Source organism: Poecilia reticulata, chromosome 11, assembly GCF_904066995.2.
Source record: "Poecilia reticulata chromosome 11, P_reticulata-male-v2, whole genome shotgun sequence".
In the NCBI taxonomy this organism is placed as follows: domain Eukaryota; kingdom Metazoa; phylum Chordata; class Actinopteri; order Cyprinodontiformes; family Poeciliidae; genus Poecilia; species Poecilia reticulata.
In genome coordinates this window covers 16919683-16935030 of record NC_088840.1, presented here as the reverse complement: position 1 = coordinate 16935030, position 15348 = coordinate 16919683, and the positions used below count along the sequence as shown (strand labels likewise).

Genomic DNA, 15348 nt, shown 5'->3' with positions numbered 1-15348 from the left:
GACTATTATAAATATTAAGTTATTAATTTCCTCTCCCCTTTTGTTATTCGTTCCACTGGGGAGAGGCAAGTTTTATAATCTATTGTAATCCTTTCATTTATATTGTTCAAATGTTTATTTTTTCTTCTGTATTAATGATAAGTGTTTGGATATTTTCATTTGAGTTGCTATTACACCTTTATATCATTTGATGCATGCTAACTATTATTTTGTATAGATCGGGTTGGAGAACTGGAGCACATGCTAGGTGCTAATGCTAATATCTCCCGATCGACAGGTACGTTAGCGCCCTTTTGTTATTCGTTCCACTGGGGAGAGATTAAATAAACGGAGACCGCCTCCAAATCCAGACTTGATGTCTTGTGGTTTGTCTGATCACCACACAACACACACAACGCAGAAATCCACCGGTCACACAACGCTCTCAAATTGTGTTTTTCTTCTCATCCTCCCTCTGGGATTTAAACATCTACTCCTCGTTGGTCACAGGCCTGCAACGTTTTTTTTCTTCTGTTTTTTCGTTTTCCCCCATCACTTTGGAGGTCGTGAGTAGAACTGACTTGGTTCAGGACGATATACTAGCTTGGACATTGCTTGGGGTGACCCGGTCTTAGGGAATTGTGCACATTAATAGTTTAGTTGGTTTGCCTTATGTGAGAAGTACATGTTTTTTGTTTTTTTTTTGTTTTCCTTAAATCTTGAGTGTTTACAGCTTACCGTTCAACGGGTGGTTAACAGTGAGGGTTCCCTGTCACCTTAGTTAATAAAGTGAAGCTGAATGATTTTGCCTGAAATTCTGTTTCTCTGGGTCATATTTGTTACAAACCAGGTCAGTGGTATTGCCTACATAAGGGTGTACCTGATTGATGTCGAACCCAAGCACCCACCATTTTAGTTTTCCTCATAGAGTGGTTTAAGGTGCTACAATTGGAAGCAGAGAACTTGCAGTCACCTACCAGGAGGAGCCTGTTAACTTTAAATGCTGAAATGCATTCCCAAAATAGAAAACTATAATTTATAGTTGCCAATAAAACAGCTGGCCGGGAGCTCTAAAAGGTAGAAACACTCAGGGGTTTAAACTTAGACTCATTTAAAAGGCAATTCATCCAAGAGTCAAATTTGGCATTACTATTCCACGTAAGAAATACATCCTAGGCATACATCAGTGGAAAAGTGCTGCTATCTTAGCTTTTAATGCAGGCCGCAGGCAGCAAATGATTCATTACTAAAAGACACTTTATCGTGGTGGATATTAATTACTAATGATAAACCAATGCCCACAGGAACGCAGTAACATCTAAATACACTATAAAAGCGAAATGCTCGAATAGTTGCCACATAGCAAACAGCAATGAACAGATCGTAAACAATCAAATGACAAATTGTCCCAAGGCAAGCTGTGTGCAGAGACTCCAACCACAGAAGATGCTGCTTCCTGAAACCAAAGCATTAATTTGAGGGGGTGAATATTCACCAAACATTGGTTGTTGTGGTTGATTTTTCATGATATAATGTGCAGCATTAATGCATTGATGATGGAAAAACATTGGAATTTATTTACTGGCTTATTTTTTTACATTACAGAAACCTGTTGTGTGTGTATGCTTTTGAGATTAATATTAATGTTTTCATTGAATGGCTTGATCTATAAAATGTATTTCAGTGTCAGTCAGTTGTATTTATGTCGCACTTCACGAACAAGGGTTGCAAATAGGCCTGTCACGATAACAAATTTTGATGGACGATTAATTGTCTAAAAAAAATATTGTGATAAACGATAATATTGTTTCAAGACCTTTTGACACTGATTTAATGGAAATGACTAATAATACATGCGATTTCCTGATAGATACACCTTATTTTCAAAAGGACACATAACACTGGAACTGATCAACTAAATTGAACTGTAATTTACAGCATAAATATAATTTTACCGGCACTAAAAAAGAATTTTGAGCTGTAATCAAAGCTGTCAGGCTTTGACTAACACAAAACAAGGTTCGTTATTTTATACAGTCTCAGTACCACGGCTTTACCCACTGTTTATCCAAGACTACATTTTTATAGACAAAAACTGCAACAGTAAATTTTAAGAACAGTCATCATCCAAAAGACTTTCACTTCCCCCCTGAAAAGAAGAAATATACTTAAAGAATTTTCTTTTAGTTTATGCAAAAAAATTTGATGTAGCTATTTAAAATTCCCTTTCCCCCCAAACAAAAGAAATTAATTTTAAAATATTAGATAATATTTATCCATGTAAAGAATATTTCAGACTAAAATTTAATATTGAGGCAAATGACTGTGTCTTGACGCAGAACTTTTGCAACATTTATCCTTTTCTTGCAGTTATTTTTATAAATTTTGGTAGAATCTTCATAATTGTTTGCTGACTCATAATTTAAATATTCCAACTTTAACTTGCAACAATATTAAATTTGGCATTTATATTTTGGACACAAAATTGGAATATAGTGTAACGATTCTGTGTTTTAGTTCGGCTGGTGCCCATATGGTTATGTGTATTTGTTGTATGTTACATTGTGAGCTTTATTGTTATGTGTATAAAGTTATAGCTTTCCCACTGTCTGATTCTGCTATTTCCCAATCACATGTGATAGACTTGTCATGGATTTTTTGCACAGGATTAAAGAAAAATCTGCGGTGCTGATTAAACAGAACGTACTGGAGGAGGATTTGGAAAAAGCTCACATACAAATTGAGCTTCTAAATGAGAAAATCGTATCACTCACCAAAGACCTAAACTGGTCTCTCAGGCAAAACAAATATCTGGAAAGTCAGGAGATCCCAAAGTTACAACACGAGTTAGAGAACCGGAGTTCCCACAGGACTCAGCTATTGTCTGAGATTAAAGACTATAAAAACAAAGTTAAAGAGCTTCAAGCCTCTTTAAAAAACCTGGAGAGGGACTCAAAACTACAGGTTGAGAAGGTTGAGGCAGAAAAACGGCAAATAGTGTCTGTAATCACAGCACACCAAGCGAAGCTTGAAATGCAACAAAATGAAGTGAAGAGACTTGAGGTTGAGGTGTTCCGAAAGATTGATGAAATTGGCATGAAGAATAATGAGCTTTCGAAAGAAAAAGACAAGTCCAGAGTTCTTGAGGCCAGGGTAAAAGCTCTGGAAAAGCTTTTGAAGGAGGCAGAGAAGGAAAATAAAACTCTTGAGAAGAAACTTCCCAGAACCCCAATGGAGGAAGCCATAGAGAAAACTAAACAAGAGTTTAGAGCAAGGGTGGGTTTATCTTCATGCACATTAACTCAGGAAAAAAAGCAAAACAGGACACTAAAAGAACGTCTGAGGAAAAAAGAACAGGAGGTGAGCAAACTCATGGAGCAGCAGGCTGAGACCTCCAAGCTCTTAGCTTTACAGCAAAAGAAAGAGGCCCTGGCTGTGAAACCAAGTTTAACCCACACAGAGTATGATTGGAGAGATCTTAAGAAAGAAAATAAATCCTTAAATTTACAGATGAACGTACTAAGCGAAACCAGGGAGAGAGATCAACAGCACATTAAAGAAGTCACCAACCAACTGCATAAGGTGACAGAAATGTACACGAGAGAAAAGAAGCAACATGATAACTTGAAGGAAACCCTAAAGAGGAAAGGGGCTAAGGTAGAAGGTGATATTGATCAAAGCAAAGTTGAAACACAACTTTGCTTTGATCAACTCAAACCTCTACCACCAATCAAGGGAAAAAAACTAGAGCTACCCAAAACAAAATCAATTGGCAATCGAAGAATTCTGGTTCTGCGGGAAGGAAAGATAGAGCCAGAATTCATTGAAGAAAACATCAAAACACAAGCAAAGCTGAAGCCAACACCTCCCAGGAAAAGGAAGCCTGAAATGCAGGAAGGTTTGCCCCTCAGAAACCGACCAGACACAAATGAGCAGTAGATAAGGGTATATGGGTTAAACCTGAGACCTGATTCCCTCTTCACATGGGTTCACCACCTGTGGGAAGGACAAAGGGGTGGGTTGCAGTATCAAAAGGATGGCAGCTGAAGGTGGGGGACCTTGATGATCTGATCATGAGCTACAGACGCTCCGGAATCAGAGTCTGGTCCTCATTCTCGGCAGAAACTCGGGCTCGTTTCTGGTGAGAGTTGGACTCCGCCAAGGCTGCTTTGTCTCTAATTCTGTTCAATACTTTTATTGACAGAATTTTTAGGCACAGCCAAGGTGTTGAGGGGATCCGATTTGGTGGCCTTAAGATCGCATCCTCTGCTTTTTGCAGAAGATGTGGTCCTACTGCCTTCATCAGGTCATGATCTACAGCTCTCACTGGAGCGATTCACAGCCGAGTGCGAAGTGGCCGGGATGAAGATCAGTCCCTTCAAATCCAAAGCCATGGTCTTGAGCCAGAAAATCTGGTTAGGATGCCTCCTGGACGCCTCCCTGGTGAGTGAGGTGTTTCAGGCACGTCCCACCAGGAGACAGCCAAGGGGAAGACCCAGAACACGATGGAGGGACTATGTTTCTCTGCTGATCTGGGAAATCCTGGACCAAATGGCTTGGGAGAAGGAAATCTGGGCCTCCTTACTTAGGCTGCTACCCCTGCGATACGAAGCGGATGGAGAAGCGGAAGAAAGTGGATGGACAGACGGACGGAAGGAACGAAGGAAGGACGGACGGAACGAACGAACAAAGGAAGAATGGATGGATGGACAGTACCAATCATTATATAATACTCCACCAACCCAGCTCCGGCATCTCCTGCGTCCACCTGAGCTCCGACCACGTTTTCTGCATCTGCCTTGTGTCTGGTCACATCTCTAGCTGGAGCTCCAGCCACGCCTCTGGTCACCATTGCTACAGCCTTTCCGTCATCTTCGGGACCAGCACCACTTCCAGTTACTGCTGCTGCGGACTTTGCGCCCCTCACCTCAACTAGTACTCTCCCTGAGTCCCCTAGTGCTTCCTTTGAGTCCTCACCTCTTAGTGCTCCCCTGAGTTTTGTAGTGCTCCCTCTGAGTTTCCTAGTCCTCCCCATAGTCTCCAAGTGCTCCCCCGAGTCTTCTAGTGACTGAAGCCAACACCTCCCAGCAAAAGGAAGCCTGAAATGCGGCCTTTAACATCTCAAGGCAGGAAGGTTTGTCCCACTGAAACCGACTGGAGACAAATTAGCAGTAGATAAGGGTATAGGGGTTAAACCCAAGACCTGATTCCCTCTTCACATGGGTTCACCACCTGTGGGAAGGACAAAGGGGTGGGTTGCAGTATCAAAAGGATGGCAGCTGAAGGTGGGGGACCTTGATGATCTGATCATGAGCTAGAGACACTCCGGAATCAGAGTCTGGTCCTCATTCCCGGCAGTATCTCGGGCTCGTTTCCGGTGAGAGTTGGACTCCACCAAAAGGCTGCTTTGTCACTAATTCTGTTCAATACTTTCATTAACAGAATTTTTAGGCACAGCCAAGGTGTTGAGGGGATCTGATTTGGTGGCCTTAAGATCGCATCCTCTGCTTTTTGCAGAAGATGTGGTCCTACTGCCTTCATCAGGTCATGATCTACAGCTCTCACAGGAGCGATTCGCAGCCGAGTGCGAAGTGGCCGGGATGAAGATCAGTCCCTTCAAATCCAAAGCCATGGTCTTGAGCCAGAAAATCTGGTTAGGATGCCTCCTGGACGCCTCCCTGGTGAGTGAGGTGTTTCAGGCACGTCCCACCAGGAGACAGCCAAGGGGAAGACCCAGAACACGATGGAGGGACTATGTTTCTCTGCTGATCTGGGAAATCCTGGACCAAATGGCTTGGGAGAAGGAAATCTGGGCCTCCTTACTTAGGCTGCTACCCCTGCGATACGAAGCGGATGGAGAAGCGGAAGAAAGTGGATGGACAGACGGACGGAAGGAACGAAGGAAGGACGGACGGAACGAACGAACAAAGGAAGAATGGATGGATGGACAGTACCAATCATTATATAATACTCCACCAACCCAGCTCCGGCATCTCCTGCGTCCACCTGAGCTCCGACCACGTTTTCTGCATCTGCCTTGTGTCTGGTCACATCTCTAGCTGGAGCTCCAGCCACGCCTCTGGTCACCATTGCTACAGCCTTTCCGTCATCTTCGGGACCAGCACCACTTCCAGTTACTGCTGCTGCGGACTTTGCGCCCCTCACCTCAACTAGTACTCTCCCTGAGTCCCCTAGTGCTTCCTTTGAGTCCTCACCTCTTAGTGCTCCCCTGAGTTTTGTAGTGCTCCCTCTGAGTTTCCTAGTCCTCCCCATAGTCTCCAAGTGCTCCCCCCGAGTCTTCTAGTGACTGAAGCCAACACCTCCCAGCAAAAGGAAGCCTGAAATGCGGCCTTTAACATCTCAAGGCAGGAAGGTTTGTCCCACTGAAACCGACTGGAGACAAATTAGCAGTAGATAAGGGTATAGGGGTTAAACCCAAGACCTGATTCCCTCTTCACATGGGTTCACCACCTGTGGGAAGGACAAAGGGGTGGGTTGCAGTATCAAAAGGATGGCAGCTGAAGGTGGGGGACCTTGATGATCTGATCATGAGCTAGAGACACTCCGGAATCAGAGTCTGGTCCTCATTCCCGGCAGTATCTCGGGCTCGTTTCCGGTGAGAGTTGGACTCCACCAAAAGGCTGCTTTGTCACTAATTCTGTTCAATACTTTCATTAACAGAATTTTTAGGCACAGCCAAGGTGTTGAGGGGATCTGATTTGGTGGCCTTAAGATCGCATCCTCTGCTTTTTGCAGAAGATGTGGTCCTACTGCCTTCATCAGGTCATGATCTACAGCTCTCACAGGAGCGATTCGCAGCCGAGTGCGAAGTGGCCGGGATGAAGATCAGTCCCTTCAAATCCAAGGCCATGGTCTTGAGCCAGAAAATCTGGTTAGGATGCCTCCTGGACGCCTCCCTGGTGAGTGAGGTGTTTCAGGCACGTCCCACCAGGAGACAGCCAAGGGGAAGACCCAGGACACGATGGAGGGACTATGTTTCTTCGCTGATCTGGGAACTCCTGGACCAAATGGCTGGGGAGAGGGATATCTGGGCCTCCTTACTTAGGCTGCTACCCCTGCGATACAAAGCGGATGGAGAAGCGGAAGAAAGTGGATGGATGGACGGACGGACGGAAGGAAGGAACGAAAGAAGGACAGACGGACGGAAGGAAGGAAGGCGTCTCCATCGTCCACCTCAGCACCGTCCACATCTTCTGCATCTGCTCCAGCTCTGGCCACGTCTTCTGCATCTGCCTTGTCTCCGGTCACATCTCTATCTGGAGCTCCAGCCACGCCTCCGGTCACCGTTGCTGCAGCCTTTCCGTCATCTTTGGGACCAGCACCACTTCCAGTCACTGCTGCTGCGGACTTTGGGCCCCTCGTGCTCTGCCTGAGTCCCCTAGTGCTCCCTTTGAGTCTCCTAGTGCTCTACCTGAGTCCTCCAGTGCTCTACCCGAGTCCTCACCTGTTAGTGCTCTCCTGAGTTTTGTAGTGCTCCCCCTGAGTCTCCTAGTGCTCTCCCTGAGTCTCCTAGTGCTCTCTGATTCTCTGAGTGCTCTCTCTGAGTCTCCACCCCCTAGTTCTCCCTCAGATTCTCCTAGTGCACCCTCTTAGTCTCCTACAGCTTTCTCTTGAGTCTCCACCTCCTAGTGCCCTCTCAGGGAAATCCATCACTCATCTCCTACCTGGGTCTGCTGCGTTCTCTCTCACCACCATCACTCGCATTTCATGACAGACACACCCTTTAAATTAAATGTATAGGTTTTCTCCGAGTGCTCCGGTTTTTCCTTTAAAAAAAAACTGATTAGGTTAATTGATCTCTTAATCCTACTTCTGTGTCTCACTCACTGACTGTTCACAAATAATATGAACTTATCTATTTCAGATTCTTAATGTGTTTCTTTTTAGCACACACTCCTTAAATGGCCTCATACAATGTCTTCCAGCCCTAGTGTTTCTTTATTTTCTGTTTTCTTAGTTGTTTTAATTTTTAACTGGTCATAGAATATGACCAGTCTCTCTAAGCTGGAGCGTCTTCTTGTTAAAAGGAAGTTGTTTAAGTGTTTAGGCTATTTTGTCTCTTAATTTTACCTCTCTCACTCATAACTATTGGACATACAAAAAATCTGAACTGAATAAAACTTTCTTTCTAGCACATGCTCATTAATGGCCTCATACATTGTGCTCCAGCCCTCCATTTCTATTTGAAATAGACTAAACAAAAAAAGTGTGATTATATCACCAAGCTGAACACAGCAACTGCATTTAATCATATTTTAAATTTTACTGATATTTATTGGTGTTTTTGTGTAAAATACAGTGGTGAAAATAGAAAAAAATAATGTCCAATAATACTATCAGTTTTGTGTGTGTGTGTGTGTGTGTGTGTGCGTGTGCGTGTGCGTGTGTGTGTGTGTGTGTGTGTGTGTGTGTGTGTGTTGGGGTGGGTTACCACCAATGACTGAAAACTATTGAGACAAAAATACTTAGCCTTGGCTGCTGGTTATATTTGTCTTCATTTATGCAAAGTGTTTCTGTAAAAAGAGAGGGTGTATGTTTGCCCAATGCATGATTGATGGCCATCTCTTACTGCTGGGAAGTGCTATGACTCACTCCTCTCCTCTCCTTTGGTCTCATTTTCTTTTTCTGCACTTTATAATCTCTGACATCATAAATGTTGGTTGAATTTGCTTTTAGCAGTTTTTTTTTTTTGTGCCATTACATCACAAGGTTTTACCGGGATGAACGATGCTGCGCTTCGAGCTGTGACCTCAACATTTACGAGGCCTATAAAGGGTCACTGCTCTCTTGTAAAAACAGTTCAGCGAGCTTGGATTAAAACTTGGAATAATTATTAATTTATCCACAGATAAAACTGAAAATTATGTAACGTTTAAATTGAAATCCAAGATGAAACGAGGAAGATCTCATTGGACAATAAAAAACAGAAGTTTATATATATATATATAAAAAAATAAATGCATACAGAAAAAATAGAAGGGGAGTTATGGGAAAATACAACAGACATTTGAAATTGATAATATCAACGGCAGCGGAGGACGTGAACAGAGATCTTCACGCTGCGCTTCCAGATATTGAGTTAGCAGCCATCTTGTTTGGCTCGTCACGTCTCTCTTCGAATTGTTGTACGGCTGTTTGTAGCACAGGCAATTTACAATTAAACTTCATAGCACTAATCTAGTGTCATACGGAAAAATCTAGAACTAAAACCTGGAAGAAATTGTTTCTGAATAGCCGAATGTCCAGATCCGTCTGTGTGAAGCAAATGGCCTGGAACAAGAGGCTGGTTCTCAAATTCAAAATCAATTCAAAAACACTTTATTAATCCAAAAGGGAAATTAAATGTTGTTGTAGCTCATTAATTTAGATTCTTCAAAGAGTTGTTGAAGATCGTGTTGTCTGTTGGTAGGAAAGATCCTATGCAGTGGTTCCATCTACCAGGCTGGGAATAAAGCAAACACAGAGTTAATCTAATTAATGAAGCAATCCAATCAGCATAAACAAAAACTAAATTTTGTGGTCATGTTCACTTGGATTGTAAAATCCAACTTGCAAAGTGTTTCCTTTGCCACTATTTATCTTCCAAATGATTGGGAGTGTTTCAGTGTATATATCCTCTTTAAAATAGAGGGTACCTGTGTAGAGGTTTGGGGTGAGTCACGTCTAAAGCTGCAGCTCGTATCGCTCCAGACATCAGGGCTTTGACGAGAGCGTCCTGATCCACAACCAGACCTGAAACATTAAACGATTCAGCCTGGTAGAGGAGAAAGGTTTACCTCTGCTGTAAATTTTGAAGAATGGATGGCAAAAGGCATTTGGTCTGTTCAACATCTCATGGATGACAGAAGGAATATTTTGAACTTTGAAGAATTACAGAATAAATATAATTTTACCGGCATCTTCATAATTGTTTGCTGACTCATAATTTAAATATTCCAACTTTAACTTGCAACAATATTACATTTGGCATTTATATTTTGGACACAAAATTGGAATATATCATTAATAACCTGATCATTATGACCAAATATTATTACATAAATGTAAATTAAAAAAATTACCCCCAATCTTTGATCTTACCTAAAAGAAATTTCACTTCTGTTTAACTCTGTGAAAATGGTTGAGACAAAGTATGCAACTCTGCTGTGTAGTAGTTTGTCCTGTTTGATTTTTTCATTTATCCATTTCCTGATTAAGACCCCGTACAATAATTCCAGTTATTCAGTTTATTAGGCTTTCTTTATTTTCTAATAATAATCACCTGTTGTGTCATATAACGTTCATGTCATTCTGTAACCCCTGTGTTTCTTACTCACCAGGAGTAAGAAAAAGTGACTAGGAGTGACTACCGACTCCTCACTCAAGATACTGTATAAAAAGTATATGCGCTTGTAAGATTTGGCTGTTAAAGTAGAAACAGCCAGGAGACTGGAAAGTGGGCTGGCTTTGCTGTTGCCTAGCAACATAGTATACATTACATTGTTCCACTGATGGAATCTGATGATGTCAAAGTGTTGTGATGTCATAAAAAACAGATGCCTTGAACGTTCTGCATCTGAATCAATTTTGCAAGAAGCTCAAGAAGCAGCACGGACGTTGGATTTCCATATAGGATTTAACATTGCATTTTTTTGTAGCTTTTCTGATACATCAGTTGGATAGTCAAAATGTCACAAATTGACCCTGACTCATTAACAAAGTCCCAAATTAGACAAATGACAAGAGATGAATTGGCTCTCGTGGTTATGGATTTTTTGCACAGGATTAAAGAAAAATCTGCGGTTCTGATTAAGGAGAACGTACTGAAGGAGGATTTGGAAAAAGCTCACATACAAATTGAGCTTCTGAATGAGAAAATCAAATCACTCACCAAAGACCTAAACTGGTCTCTTAGGCAAAACAAATATTTGGAAAGTCAGGAGATCCCAAAGTTACAACACGAGTTAGAGAACCGGAGTTCCCACAGGACTCAGCTATTGTCTGAGATTAAAGACTATAAAAACAAAGTTAAAGAGCTTCAAGCCTCTTTAAAAAACCTGGAGAGGGACTCAAAACTACAGGTTGAGAAGGTTGAGGCAGAAAAATGGCAAATAGTGTCTGTAATCACAGCACACCAAGCGAAGCTTGAAATGCAACAAAATGAAGTGAAGAGACTTGAGGTTGAGGTGCTCCGAAAGATTGACGAAATTGGCATGAAGAATAATGAGGTTTCAAAAGAAAAAGACAAGTCCAGAGTTCTTGAGGCCAGGGTAAAAGCTCTGGAAAAGCTTTTGAAGGAGGCAGAGAAGGAAAATAAAGCTCTTGAGAAGAAACTTCCCAGAACCCCAATGGAGGAAGCCATAGAGAGAACTAAACAAGAGTTTAGAGCAAGGGTGGGTTTATCTTCATGCACATTAACTCAGGAAAAAAAGCAAAACAGGACACTAAAAGAACGTCTGAGGAAAAAAGAACAGGAGGTGAGCAAACTCATAGAGCAGCAGGCTGAAACCTCCAAGCTCTTAGCTTTACAGCAAAAGAAAGAGGCCCTGGCTGTGAAACCAACTTTAACCCACACAGAGTATGATTGGAGAGATCTGAAGAAAGAAAATAAATCCTTAAATTTACAGATGAACGTACTAAGCGAAACCAGGGAGAAAGATCAACAGCACATTAAAGAAGTCACCAACCAACTGCATAAGATGACAGAAATGTACATGAGAGAGAAGAAGCAACATGATAACTTGAAGGAAACCATAAAGAGGAAAGGGGCTAAGGTAGAAGGTGATATTGATCAAAGCAAAGTTGAAACACAACTTTGCTTTGATCAACTCAAACCTCTACCACCAATCAAGGGAAAAAAACTAGAGCTACCCAAAACAAAATCAATTGGCAATCGAAGAATTCTGGTTCTGCGGGAAGGAAAGATAGAGCCAGAATTCATTGAAGAAAACATCAAAACACAAGCAAAGCTGAAGCCAACACCTCCCAGCAAAAGGAAACCTGAAATGCGGCCTCTTACCTCTAAAGGCAGGAAGGTTTGCCCCACAGAAACCGACCAGAGACAAATGAGCAGTAGATAAGGGTATATGGGTTAAACCTGAGACCTGATTCCCTCTTCACATGGGTTCACCACCTGTGGGAGGGACAAAGGGGTGGGTTGCAATATCAAAAGGATGGCAGCTGAAGGTGGGGGACCTTGATGATCTGATCGTGAGCTACAGACGCTCCGGAATCAGAGTCTGGTCCTCATTCCCGGCAGTATCTCGGGCTCGTTTCCGGTGAGAGTTGGACTCCACCAAGGTTGCTTTGTCACTAATTCTGTTCAATACTTTTATTGACAGAATTTTTAGGCACAGCCAAGGTGTTGAGGGGATCCGATTTGGTGGCCTTAAGATCGCATCCTCTGCTTTTTGCAGAAGATGTGGTCCTACTGCCTTCATCAGGTCATGATCTACAGCTCTCACTGGAGCGATTCGCAGCCGAGTGCGAAGTGGCCGGGATGAAGATCAGTCCCTTCAAATCCAAGGCCATGGTCTTGAGCTGAAAAATCTGGTTAGGATGCATCCTGGACGCCTCCCTGGTGAGTGAGGTGTTTCAGGCACGTCCCACCAGGAGACAGCCAAAGGGAAGACCCAGAACACGATGGAGAGACTATGTTTCTCTGCTGATCTGGGAAATCCTGGACCAAATGGCTTGGGAGAAGGAAATCTGGGCCTCCTTACTTAGGCTGCTACCCCTGCGATACGAAGCGGATGGAGAAGCGGAAGAAAGTGGATGGATGGATGGACGGACGGACGGACGGACGGATGGACGGACGGATGGACGAACGGAAGGACGGACAGACGGACGGAAGGAACGAACGAACGAACGAAGGATGGATGGATGGATGGACAGTTCCAATCATTAAATAATACTCCACCAACCCAGCTCCGGCATCTCCTGCGTCCACCTGAGCTCCGTCCACATCTTCTGCATCTGCATCTGCTCCAGCTCCGACCTCGTCTTCTGCATCTGCCTTGTGTCTGGTCACATCTCTAGCTGGAGCTCCAGCCACGCCTCTGGTCACCATTGCTACAGCCTTTCCGTCATCTTCAGGACCAGCACCACTTCCAGTTACTGCTGCTGCGGACTTTGCGCCCCTCACCTCAACTAGTACTCTCCCTGAGTCCCTAGTGCTTCCTCTGAGTCCTCACCTCTTAGTGCTTCCCTGAGTTTTGTAGTGCTCCCTCTGAGTTTCCTAGTGCTCCCCTTAGTCTCCAAGTGCTCCCCCTGAGTCGTCTAGTGACTGAAGCCAACACCTCCCAGCAAAAGGAAGCCTGAAATGCGACCTTTTACATCTCAAGGCAGGAAGGTTTGTCCCACAGAAACCGACCGGAGAAAAATTTGCATTAGATAAGGGTATAGGGGTTAAACCCAAGACCTGATTCCCTCTTCACATGGGTTCACCAACTGTGGGAGGGACAAAAGGGGTGGGTTGCAGCATCAAAAGGATGGCAGCTGAGCCGGAAAATCTGGTTAGGATGCCTCCTGGATGCCTCCCTGGTGAGTGAGGTGTTTCAGATACGTCCCACCAGGAGACAGCCCAGGGGAAGACCCAGAACACGATGGAGGGACTATGTTTCTCTGCTGATCTGGGAACTCCTGGACCAAATGGCTGGGGAGAGGGAAATCTGGGCCTCCTTACTTAGGCTGCTACCCCTGCGATACGAAGCGGATGGAGAAGCGGAAGAAAATGGACGGACGGACGGACGGACGGACGGACGGGGACGGACGGACGGGGACGGACGGACGGAAGGAATGAAAGAAGAAAGGAACAAACGAAGGAAGGACGGACGGACGGACGGAAGGAAGGCGTCTCCAGCGTCCACCTCAGCTCCGTCCATGTCTTCTGCATCTGCATCTGCTCCAGCTCTGTCCACGTCTTCTGCATCTGCCTTGTCTCCGGTCACATCTCTATCTGGAGCTCCAGCCACGCCTCCAGTCACCGTTGCTACAGCCTTTCCGTCAGCACCACTTCCAGTCACTGCTGCTGCGGACTTTGGGCCCCTCGCCTCACCTCGTGCTCTGCCTGAGTCCCCTAGTGCTCTACCTGAGTCCTCACCTCTTAGTGCTCCCCCTGAGTCTCCTAGTGCTTCCCCTGAGTCTCCTAGTGCTCACTCTGATTCTCTGAGTTTCCTAGTGCTCCCTCCAAGTCTCCTAGTTCTCTCTCTGAATCTCCACCCCCTAGTTCTCCCTCTGAGTCTCCTAGTGCTCCCTCTGAGTCTCCTAGTGCTCCCTCTGAGTCTCCTAGTGCTCCCTCTGAGTCTCATAGTGCTCCCTCTGAGTCTCCTAGCACTCCCTCTGAGTTTCCTAGAGCTCTCTCTGAGTTTCCACCTCCTAATGCTCTCAGGGAAATCCATCACTCATCTCCTACCTGGGTCTGCTGCGTTCTCTCTCACCACCATCACCCGCATTTCATGACAGACACACCCTTTAAATTAAATGTATAGGTTTTCTCCGAGTGCTCCGGTTTTTCCTTTTCGAAAAAAACTGATTAGGTTAATTGATCTCTTAATCTTACTTCTGTGTCTCACTCACTGACTGTACACAAAGAATATGAACTTATCTATTTCAGATTCTTAATGTGTTTCTTTTTAGCACACACTCCTTAAATGGCCTCATACAATGTCTTCCAGCCCTAGTGTTTCTTTATTTTCTGTTTTCTTAGTTGTTTTAATTTTTAACTGGTCATAGAATATGATCAGTCTCTCTAAGCTGGAGCGTCTTCTTGTTAAAAGGAAGTTGTTTAAGTGTTTAGGCTATTTTGTCTCTTAATTTTACCTCTCTCACTCCTAACTATTGGACATACAAAAAATCTGAACTGAATAAAACTTTCTTTCTAGCACATGCTCATTAATGGCCTCATACATTGTGCTCCAGCCCTCCATTTCTATTTGAAATAGACTAAACAAAAAAAGTGTGATTATATCACCAAGCTGAACACAGCAACTGCATTTAATCATATTTTCAATTTTACTGATATTTCTTGGTGTTTTTGTGTAAAATACAGTGGTGAAAATAGAAAAAAATAATGTCCAATAATACTATCAGTTTTGTGTGTGTGTGTGTGTGTGTGTGTGTGTGTGCCTGTGTGTGTGTGTGTGTGTGTGTGTGTGTTGGGGTGGGGGGGGGGGGTTACCACCAATGACTGAAAACTATTGAGACAAAAATGCTTAAATTCTTATCGTGATGCATTTTTCACAATAAATGATAAACAATATGATAAATGTCCACCCCTAGGCTTTACTCACAGTGGCACATGTCCTGTACAAATATGAGCAGAAAGGCCACTCAGTGAGGAAGAAGCCATTCCTTCAAAAGATTCATAAA

General features: G+C 43.6%; 2 protein-coding genes across 2 annotated transcripts in view; one reads left to right on the top strand and one right to left on the bottom strand.

The window, feature by feature from the left end:
* Positions 1-2648: 2648 nt before the first annotated feature.
* Positions 2649-5005, top strand: LOC145553906 (uncharacterized). The gene has a single exon (XM_081613026.1). It carries the CDS (start codon positions 3013-3015, stop codon positions 3916-3918), a length of 906 nt encoding a protein of 301 aa, XP_081469152.1. The 5' UTR covers positions 2649-3012; the 3' UTR covers positions 3919-5005.
* Positions 5006-9302: 4297 nt separating this feature from the next.
* The window catches only part of LOC103472476 (TBC1 domain family member 20), a 28204-nt gene continuing 22158 nt past the window's right edge, over positions 9303-15348 (bottom strand). Inside the window, exons 10-11 of the transcript XR_014089672.1 lie at positions 9636-9732; positions 9303-9442 (exon numbers count right to left, since the gene is read on the bottom strand). The gene's annotated coding sequence lies outside the window, so the exon portion shown is untranslated. The remainder of the gene's footprint in view (positions 9443-9635; positions 9733-15348) is intronic.

Excerpts from the sequence above, each read along its gene's own strand:
- LOC145553906 (XM_081613026.1), top strand. The coding sequence starts at position 3,013 with ATGCAACAAAATGAAGTGAAGAGACTTGAGGTTGAGGTGTTCCGAAAG.